A 19,299-nucleotide genomic window follows, 5' to 3' on the forward strand; every position below is an offset into this window, starting at 1 on the left:
TTCTCCAAAAGCCTTTTGTAACCATTTTATGTATTCTGTTTTATAACAAGTGGATAGACTTTACAGTTATGTGCTGTGCGGCCTGTCAATCAGTTCAGTCTGACAGCTGTCAATCACTGACACGCAAAGTATTATGGGATTCCCTAGTGAGGAAAGAATTGGTATCTCTGTGTGGTGACTTTAGCCTCCCGCAGTTCCGGTACTTTACATTTTTTTAGCTTTTTCCTTGTGAAGTGATGAGAGTTGTGCCCAGAATTTGTTGACTTGAAAAAAAAAAAAAATCTAAATACACCTGCAGTATTTTCAGCCTTATATTTGTTTGCTTTTAAAAAAAAAATGTAAAATAAAATAAGGCAGCTAAATTGTAAAGTGAAGCTTTCTCAGCCAGTATTAAAAATCCAAAGATTTTCTATAAAGAAGGTAAGCTCTTCACAGAAATCTTTAAAGTAAGAGTTTGAAATATTGTTTTGATTTCCTCAGTTGAGATTTATTATACTAAGCAGTGCCATGGGAGCCTCTCTTTCAGATGGTCATATAGTCCTTTTTATCACTGTAATGAGTCAAATCTTGCCCACCTTTACTCATATGAGTAAGTGGAACTCCATAGGTACTATTCAAGTGAGTAAGGTGAGTGAGATTTGGCTCAGTGTGTGAATTTTCATGGTGAAGAAATGAAGGAATCAAGTGTAATATGGGCTGGTAACATGGAAGCTTTTCTGCAAGTTGTCGTCATACTGACCCAGAACACTTTCTATCTTCCTCTGGCCTCTCCTCAAAATAGACGTTGCAAGAAAACTAGCATAAAAGGCCAACAAACTCAATCTAAGCTGAAGTCTCAGCTATATGTATACTCACTTTGCCAAGATTATAAGGTTAGTGCATTAATTTTGTTCCCTCTAACCCCTATTAATAGCTTCCTACCTGCCATTCTGCTCTAGTTTAGGCATTGCACTCTGTTCTTTCTCAGTTCAAGACACTTAAGTTGGCAATACCTTAAGCCCTTACATAGGCAAGATGACAACATTTTGTCAAGTTATTGTTTTAATTAATAGCTTGTTAACATCCTGCCCCACCTACTGACTTGAGGCGGCCTGTCTTAGTGCACTGCCTTGTGCCATGTGCATATAACCAAGGATGTTTTTGGGTGCTGAAACAGTCTTATACTGTCCTCTGTGTTAAGACTGAAAATGGCATTGCGTTTTCTGAGGAAGAAAGCTACTGGCTACATGATCGCATTTACTACTAAACAGGCCAGTAGTAAAGTAACAGTCAGCTAAGACCATGTCTGTTCCTTCCTGGCTTAAGAAAAAGTATTAGGTTGTGAGATCATGCTGGCTTTAAAGAAGGAGAGGAGGGAAGACAGCTAACTGTTTCTGTAGTAACACAGAAAAATGTTGTTTTGATTCTTGAGCTGGAGCTAGTGCCAGTGTATTACTATTTGCAGTTGTGCTTTGGTTGTGCAGTGTTTTAGTCTCCTTTCTCCATGTAAGAGGAACCACTGCATATTGTGGACTCTCACTCACCATGTTCTCAGGATGGATTAATGAATAGCCAGTGACTAGTGTAAAAAGGAAGCAGAAATACTGTCTCTGTCTCTGTGTAGATACATATTACAAAAGAGTGTTCCTGTTTACACTTTGACCAATAAGGTACCCTTACTTTTATAGATTTCTGTAGTAACATTTTAAAACGCCTTGCTTTACATTTTAAATGTAAGTTCCTAATGCTCATGGCTTAGAAAGCTTCGTATCTTGATACTGCTTGCATGTTTTATTTAAGATCAATTCTGGAACAACATACAGCATTTTATAAAATAAGTAAAAGGTTTTGCTTTGCATCTTGTTCAACACCGTAAGGTAGAGTTACAGTGCTGTGGGTGAAGTGTTACAAACTTCTTCACTGTAACATTAAGGAGTTGTTTCCTAATCTCTATTGTACTTGTCTCTTGTCTTGAGACAGCACAGGAAAAGTCTATAAAGTTTCTTACAAACGTAAGCAATAAAAACAGTGTCAAGAGCCAAGTTCGTTAGTGGGGAAGCCTGCAGAATATTGGCTCTGATCTTCATTTTACCCTAATATATGGTAATAACTATATATGTCATTTTAAGAGACCTAGAAGGTTTCAGTTAGCTGATAAGGCACACACTTTGATAGCCTTACATTAGTCTTCAACTCCCATTGTTAACCTCTGTATGTGGGAGCTGAGACTTTTGGGGGAATGCAAAATATATAGCCAACCCAGCCCTAGCTAGGTACTAGTATTATACTACAGCAAAGGAACTACTTATGGTCTTGTTCCTGTGCCACCAGGGGTTGGTAGTGCTGTGAAGGCAGCATGCTTAACCCTGGGTAGAGAGTGCTTTGAGCTATTAAGTGGGCTCTAGCCCTTCAACAAGTGATGTCAACTGGCCTCTCAAGGGACGGCTTGTTCTCTTGATTGAGAAAGATGGTGGCTTAAATGCCAGGGCCTTGAGGGTTTGAAGTGGTTGGAATTAAAGAAAAAATCCTAAAATCCCAAAAGGGACATGGAGGAACATCCACCCCAGGGATAAAAATCTTTACTAACTGTATGGTAGCTGCCCTTGCAACTGCTGATGCGATGTTGTATCGCTAGTTTGGTTCTTCTGTCCTGAGGTCCAAAGTTAGCATTGGATCAGATCTATTAGTCCTCCATAATGTTGTAGCTATGTACAGTGTTGAGGGGTTTATTATATGTAACATGCCATTTCCATTTTTTAAAAGTAGCTACAAATATTTATTTATGCTTGAATAATATATTTTAAATTTAACTGCTGAATTACAGCATTTGGGCACCACTTTTGAATATATCTGTCTTAAGACTATAGACTAAAGCTCTATATATCTTTGTTCAGTTAAAAAAGTTTTAATGAAATATAACAAATCCCATTATTGATCTTAAACAGGAGGTCTTTGTACTGTTTGCTGGTTAATCGCAGATTCAGTATATGCCTCCATCCACTGTATTCTTGAGGCATGAACCCATGGGTATTTGTGCTGCCTAATTAGGGCTCTGCTTAAAATCTAACTAGCTTCTGTGTCATGGATGCCCTGAAATACTGGTTTGTGCAGTACAGAAGTTGGAGGGATTATATTTTAAAAGCTGAACAAGAAAGCTTAAATTAGAGTAGAGCAAGAAAACTAAGTGTGTGGATGAATATTTCTTTGATATACAGCTCATCTTAGACTTTGATAGTCTTCCTAGTGTTTCAGTTTTAATATATTTCACAAAAATTATACCCAAAGTGGATTTTAGAGATAACTAACTCTAAAATTCAATATACTTTTAGAGATTTTGATGTTCTAGTATGTAAAATTCATATAGTTCGCTTCGTTGAGGTAAGTCTGCCTCTTTTTCTATTAGCAAACATTCAGGAGTCCTGTTACTCATTAATTGTTTGTTTTTTTTCTTCTTCTGTCTAAAATATAGATTAAAATGGACTTCTTTGAACTACTGTCTAATCACCACTTGGACAGTCAGTCTCGCTGGAGCAAAGTGAAGGACAAAGTAGAGACTGACCCCCGTTACAAAGCAGTGGATAGCTCTTCACAGAGGGAAGACCTTTTTAAACAATACATTGAAAAAATAGCTAAGGTATGTGTGTAATAGTTAGGTGCTGCATACTACTTTCACTGTTATCTACACTGTTAATATATTTAAGCAATTTGAGAGACTTGTAATGCTGTCACTTTTGTAGTGATAACATGGAATGCAACCGGACCAGCAGAGGTTTCCTTCTTTCATGTGGTTTTCTTTCAACTGAATTCCAGTTGGCTCATACGCAGTGCCTCCATCGCTTCTTCCACTTCTATTTCATGTTCCTACCTGCCTCTTCAAGGAGCTAATGCCATGAATAAGAAGTTAAAAATAGTCTAACTAGCAGTAATTTCCACAACAGTTTGCAGTTGAGTTTGTCGCTACAGGGGGGAGCATGCTTCGTAGAGTGGCTGCTCTCTGATCTGTTTCCTTCCCCAACTTCCATCCAGTGAAGATCCAAACCTGCAATGGTCACTTAATAGCACTTAGTTATTATATAGAGGTTTTAATCCATAGATCTCAAAACATTTTATAAAGGAAGGATTATCTCCATTTTACATAAAGAGCAAAAAGGTGAAGTGACTTGTTCAGGGTGTCACAGCAGTCCAGTGCACAGTCCATCAGACAACATCATTTTCCCCTCTCTTTCAGTTGTATTAGTTTTGAATATTTATTTTTACAAGATATTTTTGGGGGCTCAAAAGCAATATACAGTTCAGCTCACTCCTTTGCTTTCATGTGCTTGAATGGAGGAGGGGAACATCTGTCCCAAATAGGTGGGATGGACACAAGATTTATCTATCATACTTGAACTGAATAGCCTCATCATTCAGACAATAATTTTGAGGTTTGATTTCTCCTCCGTGGGATGGGTTGAGGCATGTCTCTTTAAGGCTGTTACAGTAGCCACATACAAATGGTTGAATTGTCTTTGACATTTTAAAGCACAGCATTTTTAATACTGCTGTTGAGCTTTTCCTCCACTTTAAGTTCACAAGATAAAATCTTTAGCAAGAATAGCTTTTAGTGTTGCTAGCCAGCACCCTGTCTACACTATCGCTCTCAACATTGCTAACATTGCCAGTAAGTCAGTATTAGCAACAGAAGGAATTCTCTCAAAAATGCCCTAAGTGCAGACAAACCTTGGTAGTTCAGAAGTGGTGTATTTCATTTTTACCTATTTCATAAATGACAGTCTGTTTAATGATACTCATCCTCTTGTTTCCATTAACTGTTAAACCTTTAAATTGTTTGATTGGCTAATCAAAATATGAAAGATGCTACCTCTTTATATGTTGTTAATGGAGAAATATTATGCTCTTGCTTCTGATTCAGAATTTAGACTCCGAAAAAGAAAAGGAGTTGGAAAGGCAGGCTCGCATTGAGGCAAGTTTGCGTGAACGAGAAAGGGAGGTTCAGAAAGCTCGTTCTGAGCAGACCAAGGAAATCGATAGAGAACGTGAACAGCACAAACGAGAAGAGGCTATCCAGAATTTCAAAGCGCTTCTATCTGATATGGTGAGGCTGATTTGATTACTGTAGGACTTTATCTTTGCCAGAACAGTTCATCTAATTGTTACGCTAATATAGAAATAAGTTCCCTGATTACACAGCAGCACATTAGCACTTGTAGTGGTTAAACTTCTGTTTCCGTGATAATTTATTTTTTCAGGATTTTTGTCTTTCTGGGAAAAATGCTTCAGCCTTACAGTTGGTGCTTGAGGTTTCATCCAACAAGTGGATTCTTAGAATATTACCAAAAAAAGGCAATTAAATTTGTAAATACTTTGTACTAGAAACTCTAATGCATATTTTGGAAATGGAGATTTATTGATTCAAGAACATTATCCTCACCTCATTTGTCTGCCCAGCTCATGCCCCCAGGATGGCAGAGCAGTCCAGATAGGATGTATCTATCTCCATCTGAACTGATGCACAGTGAGACTCTGCAGCATGAGGTTGGCATTTGACAGTAGCTAACTGCATGAAAGCTGTCATTCTCTCTTACCCCTCTTACCAAATGCAGTTTTAATTCAGATAAAAGTTGATGATGAAGTATAAGCTAAGCGTTTGAAGCATTGTCTGATAATAAAACAGAGAAAGAACATAGTTTTTGTAAAATGTAAATTTTTGCATCAGGTGAGATCTTCAGATGTGTCATGGTCCGATACTCGGAGGACGCTCCGAAAAGATCATCGGTGGGAATCGGGCTCTCTGCTAGAAAGAGAAGAGAAAGAGAAGCTTTTTAATGAACACATTGAAGCACTTACCAAAAAGAAGAGGGAGCATTTTAGGCAACTTCTGGATGAAACTTCAGCGGTAATAGACTTGTGCATGAATGCCCAGTACAGCTGATGAAAACAAGTGTCTAGAAATGGAAATGACCACTTATGAGGTGGAAGAAAAACTTCTAAGCGTTTCTATCTGATATGGTGCTTCTCTCTGATAAGAGCTTAATGCCCTCAAATCGGGGGCACCATGAGATTGCTAGTCAAGTAGCAAGAATTTGTAATAAATACATGGGGGAGGGAACCATAAACTGGAGAATAGTGTATTTTAAAGAGGAAAGAAAGGAATCTGGGCAATTACAGGCCTGTTAGTCTGACCTCCGTAGTAAACAAAGTTTTAGAGAAAATTGTGAAGAGAAGAGTAATTAAATTTATAGAGGTAAATGATAACTGGGATGTAATGCAATATTGGCTTACCAAAGGTACAGCATACCAGCCTAACTAGATTTCCTTCTTCTGAGAGAATAACTGATTTTGTAGATAAGGGAAGCGCATATGATCTGATATACATGGACTTAGTAAAGCATTTGGCATGGTACCTTATGGGAAATGATTAGTTAAATTAGGGAAGATGCAGATCAGTACAAGTATTGTAAGATGAATAAGGAATTTGGCTAAAAGGAGAAGGCGGCAGCAACGAATTGTGCTGTAAGGTGAATGATCAGATTGGAGGGAAAATTCCAGTGGAGTTCATCAAGGATCAGTCTTGGGACTGGTTTTATTCAATATTTTTATTAATGACCTTGGTACAGGAAGTAGGAGTGCTAATGAAACTTGCCGATGATACAAAGTTGGGAGTCAGTTGCCGACACAGAGGAGGGCCAGAATATTATACAGGAAAATCTGGATGACTTTGAAAACTAGAGTGACAAATGGGATGAAATTCAGTAGTACAAAGTGCAAGGTCTAATAATAAGAGTTTCTACTACAAGCTGGGGGCTGATTATTTGGAAGCAACAGAGGAGGAGAGACATGGTGTGTGGGTCGATCACAGACTATGAGACGCAAATATGATGTGGCTTCGAAAAAGGCAAATGCGATCCTAGGGTGTATTGGGCCAGGCATTTGAAGATAGCAAAGTATTAATGCCATTATACGAGGCCCTGGTCAGACCTTATTTGGTCACCCATGTTCAAGAAAGATTAATTTCAACTAGAACAGGTGCAGAGAAGAGCTGCTAGGATGATCAAGGGAATGGAGGGCCTATCTGAGGAAATTGGCAGAACTTGGCTTATTTAGTCATGCAAAAAGGCTGAGGGGGGATATGATTGTTCTCTGTAAATACAGAGGGATAAATACCAAGGAGACTGAAGAGCTGTTAAAGCTAAAGGACAATGTTGACATAAGAACAAATGGATATAAACTGGCTGTGAACAAATTCAGGCTGGAAATTAAAAGGTTTTTGACAATCCAAACGGTGAGGTTCTGGAACAGCCTCCCACTAGGAGTGGTAGGGACAAACAACTTACCGTATATACCCGATCATAAGCTGTGTTGTTTATAAGCCAATGCGCCAGACCAGGCGGCATGACCGCAGCATGTTCCAGTGGGATGGGCTGGATTGCACGGCTGCAGTGCGCTCTGGCGGACCGGGTGGTGTGGCCACAGCCTGCTCTAGGGGGCGGTGCCGAGCGGCACGGCTGCAGCCTGGCAGCCCTGGAGCTGCAGCTGCTTCGGAGGCTGGGGAGAGAGCAGCCTGGCCAGAAGCAGAGACACTCTGGCCCTGCCTCTACCATTCTGGCTGTGCTGCCTCTCCTTGCTCCCTCCGTTGGGCGGAGGGGCTGTGTCCCACCTCTCCCTCTCTATACCTGTTCATAAGCTGACCCTTTTCTCTGCTGCTTCCCTTTTTTGCTACAAAAAAAAATTTGGCTTATGAATGAGTATATACAGTAATAAGTTTTGAGAGAGCTGGACAAATTTATGAGTGCAGTTGTATAACAGGGTTGCTTGTGATGATACATTGGTATGTTTCCAAAGCTCATGTTTCAGGGTTTCAGCTGGCCACTGGCAAGGGTCCGGAAGGGATTTTTTGTCCCCCAGTGTGTTCTGGGAGGGGTTTTTAATCTCCTTTCACTGAAGCAGCAGGAATGGTTACAGCTGGAGATGGAATATTGGACAGGATGGGCCAGGGCTCTGAGGTGGCACCATGTATTCTGTCTGTCAGGTGCTTGGCTGGTTGGTTCTTGCTCACGCGCTCAGGGTCTAACTGGTGGTCATGTGTGGGTTTGGGAAGGAATTTCCTCCCAGGTCACACTAGCAGTGACCTTGAGGGGGTTTTGCTTTCTTCTGCAGTTTGTGGATACAGGATCCATGCCAGGATTATCTGGATAATATCTCATTTAATTATTTCTTTGCTATTGCGAGGTCCTTGTGCACTGGTCAGTCACAAGGTATTAGAGGTCACACTAGATGATCTAGTGGTCCCTTGTGGCCTTAAACTCTGACTGACTTGCATCCTCTAGCTTTACCTTCTGTAGTTAAAGTTCTCAATAATAATTCTTCCCTAGGCTTTTTCTCCCGCACCAACTTTCCTTACTTCCCTAAAAAAGGGAATGCTGGAAAGACTAATCTTTTTCTCACCTAACCAGTTATACCACAGTAACCACCTTGAATGTTGTGGTCCATTTTCACATTCAGGCTTTTCACACGCTTGAACCTGGTTTCGTCTTTGTAGTCAGTGATCGTCATTCATTTTCCATTGGCTTTTCCACATTCTTTAGTGTTGCATTATTTGACACCTTCTGTTATCACACAGTTCCTTAGTATCTTGGGCATTTTAATCTTCTGTCTTTGTTCATACCTACCCAATAACTTGTCTTAATGAATAGCAGTGGGCAAGCCTCCGGGATACTATCCTTCACCTTGTCTTTTTTATTTTAACTGCAAAATTCATTCTTAACTTTCAGTTCTGTACCGATATTATTTAAACCTCTCTCTCCTTTCTTTCTTTGTTGTTTTGTGACTTCCTGCCTCCCTTTTATCTCATTCTGGCTTCATCATAACTTTCTTCAAGTCTTTGGATGCAGTCTTATTAAATATTGGTTAGAGGAGTATCTAATATTCTAATCACTTTTCATATGGTAGACTGAAATTAAAATGATTAATATCTCACTTTGAGCTGGGGCTTCTATACATAGCTGTTTTTACGCATACAAACATGCTGTTGAAATTATTCAAATATGCATTAGGAAGAACTGTTTGAATTTAAACTATAAGAAACTGTCATAATTTTGTGAGGACTTTTCTCTTAAAATCCACCAGTTCACAGAAAACAAGAGTTCAAAAAGGAAAATTGTTACTATGTCCTTAATTTGCCCCCTTATGCTTGAGGATTTCAGGGCTCTCGGGAAAGTGATCATATGTACTGTATGCTTAGACTCTAAATATAATTTGCAATATTGAACTGTTTTTGCCTCTTTTGAAAGATTACTTTAACATCAACATGGAAAGAAGTGAAAAAAATCATTAAAGAAGATCCCAGGTGCATTAAGTTCTCTTCCAGTGACAGGGTAAGAAATAGTCTTGCTTCATTGCTGCTAGCCTTCCCACGATATCCAAAGCAAAAGCGAGTGAATGCTTGTTGAAATGGATTCCCTTTCACGTGAATATAACTAATCACTGTGTTAATCAGATATTTGCTTTTTTAAAAATCTTAATTAAAAACACTTTTCTATAGTGATCTTTAAACTAATTATAATAAAATTATTTCTTACACACTATAAATTAATATGAAGTACTTTATAATCTACTGTCACATTTTCTATGGTATTGCTCTTTTTCTTCATGCAGAAAAAACAAAGGGAGTTTGAAGAGTACATCAGAGACAAATACATTACTGCCAAAGCTGACTTCAGGACACTATTGAAAGAGACCAAATTTATAACGTACAGGTGTGTGTCATAGTGTCTTAGAAGAGCAAAGACTTTTTTTTACTGTACCTTAAGTGTGTTGTTTAACTGAATTTCACTTTCTCCTCCCATTTAACATTTATAGAGGAGCTTTAGTGCAAAAACTGAAGATTACTAGGCTGCCTGTGAAGTTGCATAGTAGTGAGAGGTCCATCACTGTATGTTGGCTTCTGCACTGATTACTATCAAGTGTTGGCAACTGTTCTATAGCAGGGGCTTTTTGGATTTTTGTTTTGCTGGAGAGCACTGTTTTGGGTATTTTGAATACATTGTCAAGCGATTCAGCTCATTCTGTAGTGAAGCCAAATTACTGTTTAATTAGGATCCTTGGTTCAGGCCTAAAAATTAGGGCTGAATACTCTGCTTACTATCCAGTTAAACTTCCAGTGATGTTAGTGGGAGTTTGGAGACAAGACAGAGGGTGAAACCCTACCCCCATTAAAATAAAAACAAATCTCCCATTGACTTCAGTGGGCTTTGAGTATTAGCTTTACAAGTAAGTTAACTGTTGAAATTAGTCTGGTCTGGAGCCTACTGCAAAATGTTACTGTCCTAGGCAGATTCTCATTCCAGAAGCAAAAGAGCTCGAGGTAGAAGGGTGCTGACTAGTTTTATTAGATCCTAATCAGTTTCTTGTTTCCCTTTGCAGCCAGTGCTGTGTGTAAAGTATTGGAGTTCTATTTCAGTTGCTGCTGTTCTCAGTGGGCTGAACTGCAGTCTGAAATGGATGCGGTAGCCAGATTGATGCATCAATCAAACTGGGCTGCAACTGGGAGTTTAACGTCCATGTTTTAATAGTTTGCTGCTTCTTGAGTGCTTAATTTCAATTGTGATTATTTTTTTCTTATTTTTACATTTTTGTGGTTCATTTAATGCTGATAAATGGTTCTGGCGGCCATTAAGACTGAAGTCTTCTGTTTATCCACAGAACAGATACAGCACAGGCAGTGGCAGTGCAAGATTTTTTACACACGCATTCCTGCCAATGTGCCTCACCCCTGACCTGATGGGGCATCTGTATAGGTGAGAGGATAGCTCAGTCTCTATGCCCTTTCAGCGCTTGACCTATCTACTGACACTGTCAAGAGAGGTTCTAATGGTGCGGGTAGTTTTTTGTAATTTGGACATCTACCACCAGTAACTGGACTAAGATTCCCAATGCATTTTATGTAGGCTCCCAGACAGCTGCTCAGATGGTAACTGTTATACTTCATTTCAGATCCAAAAAGTTGATCCAAGAATCCGACCAGCACCTGAAAGATGTAGAAAAGATTTTACAGAATGACAAGCGTTATCTGGTACTTGACTGTGTGCCAGAGGAGAGGCGCAAGCTCATTGTATCCTATGTAGATGACCTGGACCGTCGCGGTCCCCCTCCACCTCCCACAGCTTCAGAGCCTACAAGACGAACAACAAAATAATTATAAAATATTCTCACAATGGGGTGTCTGTTAATTCAAAAGCTTGCATGAGCCATCTGTCCGGTTTTTACATCTACATTACCGTGAACCTATTGAAAACAACCTGAGGAGCAGAAGCAGCAGCATTTGTGAACATAAAATGGTCTCTGAGCAAAGAGAACACTTAAGATATTTATGCTTTTCTTTGTGTGGCATGACTGACAAAAATCCCAACCATGCAGGCTGTGTCTAGTAATTTTAGATCTCAGAACAATGGAATATCTGTATATGAGGTGTGGATGTCAGTGATATTTGGAGGCATTCTTTTCAGCAGTGTTATATATGCAGGTCTTAAGAATGATTGATTGACATTTGTGGTTTGAACTAACTACACAAGTACCACAAATTTCCTCCTAATGGTTACCCAAGTTCAGCTGTTTTAACAGACAAAACACTGTCTCAAGTTAAACTATTGGGTGCTGAAGGCAACAGTAAAAAAAAAAATAAATAAAAAAAAATCTTAAATCTGAAAACAAAGGGTCTGATTCTCTATTTGCCTTGTGAATCAGAATTAAGTCTATTAGTCTATAGAGTGACAGTGATGTGAGTGAAGAATTAGGCCCACAGAGACCAAATTAAACACCATTCTGAATTTGTTCACGAGTCTGCTTTATTTCTCCCGCCCTCCCCACCCACTTTGAAGTAGAGGCAAAATCAGGTTTCTTTTGCCCAAGTGAAGATTTCTGATGATTTTTTGCTCAAAATTGGAAACACAGTAAATAACAATGGTTCCCAGAACAGGACGGTTGTATAAACATATTTTTATTTACCATAAAGTGATCTTTACTGACTTCTGGATTAGACCGTGAATTTCCCTTCTGGGTAATTCTTGTAAACTATACTCCTGTTATGAATGTTAAACTTGTGTTTCTAAAGTTTAATTTTGAAATGTTGGGATTGTTTAGTTTATGTATTTGAACTACAATAAACCAACCCTTTTTATATATGGATTGAGCATGCTTAATAAGTTTGTTAAATCTCACGTCTCTTTAACAACAACAAAAAATCCAAACTAATACTAGCTATCCTGAAACAGACCATTTGCCTAGTGAAACAAAATGAGTTAGTGATAAATCACAGACAAATGTAATTTTGATACTAGAACATCATATTCGTGTGCAAATACAATACAGAATTTGAAAGAGCAAAAATCTCAAAACTTGTAGGTTTGCTTAGTCCCTCGATCCTTTTAGTGTTCATTGTACTTCAGATGTTGAAAGAGAGCAAGTATTCCTTCAGTACTTAATCTGTGTCTGTGTGTGGTGGGGGGGAAGGGGAGTACTACCTTTCTGATATGACACAGCTCTCTTCCATTTGGATCATCCTTCCTTTCTCCACAAAAAAATTTTTGGAATGAGATTAATCAATTTGTCATGAATTTTTGTTGGACTGCTGTTAGGTGAGACTGCTGGTGCTTCAGGTCCCAAAAAATCAAGTGGCTAACTGCTTGCCAGCTAGGGGGTCTTGTTCACTAGAATATGATCTCAGCTTTCTGTAGTTTAACAGAGTTGTATTACCCATGAAGTTTAGATAAAGGTGAAAATTCTCCTCTTACATATTAACATGTATTTTACAGTAGTACTAATAGGCCCTACCATCTTAGGCACTTTTCTCTCACACAAGCTGACACGATCTGGAGTCTCTTGAGTTCGTGGAATTTAGATCACAGCCAGATCTAAGAAAATTTTGCCCAAATTAACACTGCAAAAATGTGTTTAAGAAGTAAACATTTAATCAGTTTTTCTATAAATGCACTAGCAATAAAACCTAAAAATCAAAAGCATAAAGTGACACATTCTCCCCAGCTCCTCAAGACACACAAACTATAGTGGATCATAGGTAAGATCTTGTAAAATTTGACATCAAGCTACAACCGTAAGCACAGTGCTAACAGTCCACCCCACCCCCAGTATACTTATAAAATAAAATCTCTGTATTGGGTGTGTAAACCGGCATGTCTGGACAAAACCATCTGGGCCTTCCTGTCCCCTCTAACATCTCACTAAATGAGCAATGTATCATGTGCTGATGATTGACATCTCTAGCTCTATTGGACTGGGTAGGGACAGTGCCTGTCCCAGGGTAAAGGGCTCTCTAAGAATGACCTGCTTCTAGTCTACTCCCATGCAGATGTGGAATTTAGTGGTATGTGAATGTCAGATCTGCCAGAATGAAGCATGGGGAGTGAGGCAGCCTCTCAGGGTATGTCAACACAGCAAAGAAAAAAACCATTGCTGGACCATGCCAGCCGACTTGGGCTGCAGCGCTATTCCACTGCCATGTAGACTTCTGGGCCCAGGCTGGAGACTGGGCTCTTGGACTATTCCAACCCCAGCTTCCAGAGGCTGGGTTCCAGCCCAAGCACAGATTTCTACACAGCAACAAAATAGCCCTGTGGCCCAAGCCTGAATCAGCTGGCATGGGCCAGCTGTAGATTTTTCTTTGCTGTGTAGACATACCCTGAGATGCCAGGTATCCAAATCATGACAGACTATAGATCAGTACCTTGAATTGCACTCAATCCAACTGAAAGCCCATGCCTGCTTGGGCATAATGGTGCCTTATATTCCATGTGTGAAGCTAGTAAGAAAGCAGGTCTGCCAGATTATGCGCTAGCTGAAATTTGAGTGGACTTCAAGTGCAGCCCCAGTGTGGAAGTGGTAAAGTAGTCTAAACTGCCAGTACACAGCTAGGATAACTAGTGTATTGGAACAGTTGAGACCTACCCTTGCACAGATGAATCGCTGTCAACCATTGCTGCAGTCTTGAGACTTAAACTCACTGGAAAGTTAATCAGAAAAATAAGGATGGAGCTCAAACTCTGCCTGACAACATTTGTCTCGAATTCAGAGATTCTAAGGCAAGACAAGATCATCTAGTCTGACCTGTATAGCACAGGCCACAGAACTTCCGCAAATTCCCAGATCAGATCTTGTAAAGAAACATCCAGGTAAGGCCTGGTCTACACTGGGGGGAATCAAAAGATACACAGCTTCAGCTATGAGAATAGCATAGCTGAAGTCGACGTATCTTAGATCGACTTAGACTCACTTTAAGTCCTCGCGGTGCTGGATCGATGGCTGTTGCTCCCCTGTCAACTTTGCTTCTGCCTCTCACTGAGCTGCAGTTCAGCAGTCAATGGGAGAGCAATCAGGGATCAATTTATCCTGTCTACACGCAATAAATCAATCTCCAATAGATTGATTGCTACCTGCCTTAAAAATGGTCAGTGATGGATAATTCACCAGGACCCTTGGTTAAATTGTGCCAATGTTTAATTATTCTCACAGTTGAAAGCTTACACCTTATTTCCAGTTTGAATTTGTCTATCTTCAACTTCCAGCCATTGGATTGTGTTCTACTATTGTCTGCTAGATTGAAAATTTATTAAATATTTGTTCCCCATGTAGGTATTTATAGACTGTAATGAAGTTACCCCTTGTCTTTCTCTTTGTTAAGCTATACAACCGCAGTCATGTTAAGGTTTGCTCTTGTCTGTGATACATAATGGGCATTGTCTGGTGCTGAGAGAGTCTGAGGCTGCTCCAATGAGTAGGATAGCTCCTATTTCCAAATACTTGGGGTAATTCACAAGGCAGGACTAATGGCTAAATTCACTACAGCTGGAGAGGTCTGAGGGTAGCATTTAGCAATAGTGAGAAATTCTCCCAACTCTACATTTTGTAGTGTACACATAGGAACCAATCACCCTGTTAAGATACAAGGCTATTCATTAATTCTTCTTGAATGTATTACTATCTTGCTGACCATATCAGCACAGCTTTATAAAATAGTTCCTTCACTGCTACTTAACTAGAAGTAATGTCTTTGAATTTTCAGGGGGCTGAAGATAATGATTTTTGTATCTAAGTAAGGCAAAGCAACTTCACTTTTTATTTATTCACAGTTGAAAACAAACTGACAAAGCATAAGAGTTGTCAATAAGTGCTTTACAAAATGGGCATGAAACATTTTCATTGAGGAAGGGAGAAATCATGTCTAATTTAAAACAAGGTGCTTAAATATACCTTGATCTCTATAATGCACATTCAGAAAGAAGGGATTATTTTTTTGGTTCTGAAAGACAACTCTGGCCTGTTAGCAAACCTCACCTACCTTTTCAGACCTCAGTGCATGTTTGAAGTTGTCTCAAAAAATATTTCTGAAAATATTTCAGCTGCAGCAGTCAAATTCTGCATTGTCACTCCATGCAACTATACTAAATTCCACAGAAGTCATTGCAGCGCTTAACCCAGAAAATTCAAAAAAGGGAAATCTGCACTGTATGTATTCTGTAAATACTAATGTTTTAGCTTTCTGAGGTTTAGACAGATGCTGAAATTCAGCTCACCAGTTTGTCCTTGCTTGTTAAGAAGAACTACTTCGTTAGGTTTGTGTCAGTTCTCCTTATTTCTGGTCTCTGAATTCAGTGTGTCTCAAACACCTTTTAAAAAAACTCAACTCTAGTTTGGCTACTGAAGTGCCAAACCAATATTTCAGAGAAGACACTCTACCGAAATCTTTGAGTCAGGATTTGAACTATAAATGCATTGCCCTGATATATATACACACACACACACACACACACACACCCCAATATTGTGGGTGAGGTGATACCTTTTACAGGACCAACTTCTGTTGGTGAAAGAGACAAGCTTTGGAGTTTACAGAGCTCTTCAAGTCTGCAGTATCCAGGGACCAACAGGGCTACAATAATACTGCAAGTATGAATATTGTAACAGATTAGGAAACCAAACATTTAATGAGCACAGGAAATGGTAAGAATTTCATCAAAGTAACATTATTTGCATGTTTTCAGTATCCGCTTAAGCACACTGGTAAGTAACAAAACTATACTGACAAGACCCTTCCTCTGGTTAAAACTTGTGTAGTTTTCTAATCTCCGACCACCTTATTGATTACAGCCTGCTGTCTCTTGCTCTTCATGCTCCCAAGGAATAGGGTCATTGTCTTGAGCATCAGGGGCTGCTTCTCGGTCATGCCAGAATTGTTCTACGTCTGGAAAGACGGGCATCTCCTTCTTTTCCAGGCTTTCTAAGGCCTGAGGGGCAGCTGGGAGTTCTCCCTCTTGCTCAGCAATCACTGGCTCTGGAGAAGGGACCGAATCAGGGAGAAACTCAGAGTTAGCAGCTGGGATTTCCTGGTTGTCTATGGCAGGAAGAGACTTTTTCAGGGTCAGCCTTTTCCACAAGCCCTTAAAGCCCTCTCTGAATTCCTCAGACATCACCAGGAAGATGAGAGGGTTGGCTGAAGAGATGGTGAACATAAGGGCTTGGGTCAGAGCCAGGAAGCCTTCAGGGGGAGAAGGACCTGCTGGCTTTAGGTGCCAAACCCACAGCCAGGATATCCATTCCGGCAGCCACATCACGGCCAAGGTGACAGTGACGCTCAGCAGCATGATTGTAAGGCGCCTGGATCTGATCTGGTTCCTCAGGTTCTGGGTCTTGGTCCCCCTGCGCTGGCACCTGCCATAAGCGCGCCAGAAATAAAGGAAGGCGCAGAGCAGGGGCGCGCAGAACACGAGCAGGGGGTAGAGCTTGACAAAGGCAGCCATGAACTCCCGGGCGGGGACTGGCACGGCCACGAGGCACGCGGGCGAGCCCGCCGCGAGCTCCCGAAGGGCGCTGAAGAGCCAGAGCGGCAGGGAGCTCACCAGGGCCACCAGCCACGTGGCCAGCAGCAGCGCGCAGATCGTGCGGGTCTCAATACTCACTTGCTTGGCCGGGTTGCTGGCGTACATGAAGCAAGCCTTGGCCACCACGGCGGTCGTCAGGCTCTTGGCGGCCATGCACGTGTGGAGGAAGCCGTCGGAGGTTTTGCAGACGAACCAGCCCAGGGTCCAGGCGCCGCGGGAGTAAGCGGCTGCCCGCAGGGGCGCCGCGAAGAGCAGGAGGAGCAGATCCGCCAAGCTGAGGTTGAGGATCAGGGAGTGGATCAGGGAGGGTTTCCCTCGCCTGGCGTTGTGGAGCAGGATGCCGATGACACACGCGTTCCCCGCCAAGCCCGCCAGGCAGATGACGCCCAGCAAAGCGGGGATCACCGCCTTCCACTCCCGCGAGTCGTGGGGCTGAGAGCCGCCCGCGAAATGCACCTGCGGAGCCAGGGAGCTGTTCATGGTGCTGCAGCCGGGGGACCAGCCGGGCGCCAAGCGGGCTCGCACCCCTGCTGCCCGGATCGCCCCCGCCTGAAGTGACCTGGCAAGCGCGAGAAGGAAGCCGAAGCCGGGGCGCGCCGGGCCCAGCGCTATATACCTGCCGCGGCTGGGACTGACACGCCCCGGCGGGAGCGCATTGGCCGCGGCTCAGTAGCGCCTGGACCCCCGCCAGGCAGCCCTGAAGCGTCGCCCCGCCCCAGAAGGCGGGAACCGGGCTGCCATGGAGCCCCTCGGCGGGGCGGCCGCTGGCTTTGCCCCTTGGCTGGCAGAGCGGGCGCGGAGGGAGCCCGCAGCTCAGCCTGGCAGCCCCACGTTCCCCCCACGGACCTGGCCCCAGAGGACGTTTGAACTCAGCCCCCGGCCAGGCTCGCTGCAGCCGCGGGGGGACGGGCTAGAAATGAGCGGAGCGTTGTCGCCTTGCAGCGGCCCCTCGCCTGCAGGCCGGCTAGGCCCCCCCCCCCCCGGCTGCTGTGTGAACAGCAGTTCGCTAACACAAGCCGCGCGGGGCCAATGTCGCGCATCGGGAAACTGAGTCCGCCGTGGTGCCGCCGCCGAGAGGCGCCGTCCGGCTGGCTGACGTGCTCCAGGGTGGGGGCAGCCGGGGTCAGTTTTAGCCTCGCTGGGGGCCGTCTGCGCGCTACAGGTCCCGAGGCAGCGGGTGGGGCGGAGAGGGGCCGACACAGGAGTCGGTTGCTCAGCTAGTGTAACAAGCGCTCCGCGTTTACACTGCCCGGTTCCAGCTTGCGGCGCGATCCTCCCCCTAACCTCCAGCAGTGACGTACGTAGCGAACTGACTTGAATTTAGCCTTGGCTGTACAGCTCCGAGAAGGACGCTGTCTAAGGTACATTGCTATGAAGCATGACAAGAAAGTGGCTGGTATCAGAGGGCTGGCCCTGTTAGTCTGGAGCTGTAAAAGCAGCAAAGAGTCCTGTGGCAATTTATAGACTAACAGACGTAGCATGAGCTTTTGTGCCGGAATACCCACTGCATCAGATGCATGTAGTGGAAATTTCTAGGGGCAGGTATATATGCAAGCAAGAAGCAGGCTAGAGCTAAGAAAGTGGCTATGCTTGCACAGGGAAGTGTCGCAATGCTTTTAGCAAACCAACTCCATTTCATTTCCACCTATTGGTTTGAGTCAATAAATTCTAGCTAGACATTATTACCTGTCATGCAATCTAAAAAAGCACATTCACCAGGCCCCAAAACAGGGATGCTATTGACACTCCCCTGCTTGTCCTTGTTAGATGCTGATTGATTAGTCTGTTATTATTTACAGTTTGGTTTACCTTGCAGACTGTTGGTCAGCTTAGTCCCTCTCACAGGTAACTGAGCAGCTGTTTGGGCCCCAGCGTGCTCCTCTTGAGTTTAGTGGCACAGACTACAGCCCAATATGATTATAAAATAATGTTTACATCAGATGCAGCTGAGGTAATGTAGTTTCAGTACAATAGCCTTATCCTCCTTAATTACTTCCTTTACTCCTTACTAGTCCAACAGACCTGCCGGTTCTCTCACAGGCTTCCTGCTACTGCTATACTTAGATAATATCTTCTTTGTTTGTGGGTGCTTCGTTCTTTGCTCTTCAGATTCCACCTCCCTGCTCCATTTCCATCTTCTCTTTTAAATGTCATAGTTTATGCTTCTTTCCATTGGCTTCACTAGGAATTCCATTTACTGAAGGACTGGGTGGTAACCTCTTGTTCATGTGACTCTATTAAGGTTGCTTGAGTAGCCTCCAGGCTGAGTGTAAGAATTTTAACCTCCTTACTTTTGAATGTAGGGTCATTATGACTGGCATCGTCCCTCACTCTTCCAAGCTTCTGCTTTTTAAAAAATCACCCTTTTGAAAGATTAGTGTCAAGATGCTAGTTCGGTTGCTATTATTTAGTGGCTCAACCATTGCTACCT

The 19,299-nt window shown here is 42.3% G+C and overlaps 2 protein-coding genes across 10 annotated transcripts in view; one reads left to right on the forward strand and one right to left on the reverse strand.

The window, feature by feature from the left end:
* Positions 1-12,162, forward strand: part of TCERG1 (transcription elongation regulator 1) — a 49,636-nt gene extending 37,474 nt beyond the window's left edge. For 7 of the 9 annotated variants that reach the window (XM_030571569.1, XM_030571570.1, XM_030571571.1 and 4 more), the window contains 6 exons: positions 3,449-3,613; positions 4,892-5,074; positions 5,696-5,875; positions 9,270-9,353; positions 9,634-9,734; positions 10,972-12,162. In XM_030571569.1, the coding sequence (XP_030427429.1) occupies positions 3,449-3,613; positions 4,892-5,074; positions 5,696-5,875; positions 9,270-9,353; positions 9,634-9,734; positions 10,972-11,173 (915 nt within the window). In that variant the 3' untranslated portion in view covers positions 11,174-12,162. Of the gene's footprint in view, positions 1-3,448; positions 3,614-4,891; positions 5,075-5,695; positions 5,952-9,269; positions 9,354-9,633; positions 9,735-10,680; positions 10,776-10,971 lie in introns of those variants that run through there. The other 2 variants (XM_030571576.1, XM_030571578.1) reach the window with 2 other exon arrangements.
* Positions 12,163-14,651: 2,489 nt separating this feature from the next.
* On the reverse strand, positions 14,652-17,372 carry GPR151 (G protein-coupled receptor 151). The gene has a single exon (XM_030572917.1). The coding sequence runs from the start codon at positions 17,346-17,348 to the stop codon at positions 16,125-16,127; it is 1,224 nt and encodes a 407-aa protein (XP_030428777.1). The 5' UTR covers positions 17,349-17,372; the 3' UTR covers positions 14,652-16,124.
* Positions 17,373-19,299: the final 1,927 nt, after the last annotated feature.

This window comes from Gopherus evgoodei, chromosome 8 (assembly GCF_007399415.2).
Source record: "Gopherus evgoodei ecotype Sinaloan lineage chromosome 8, rGopEvg1_v1.p, whole genome shotgun sequence".
Taxonomy (NCBI): Eukaryota; Metazoa; Chordata; order Testudines; family Testudinidae; genus Gopherus; species Gopherus evgoodei.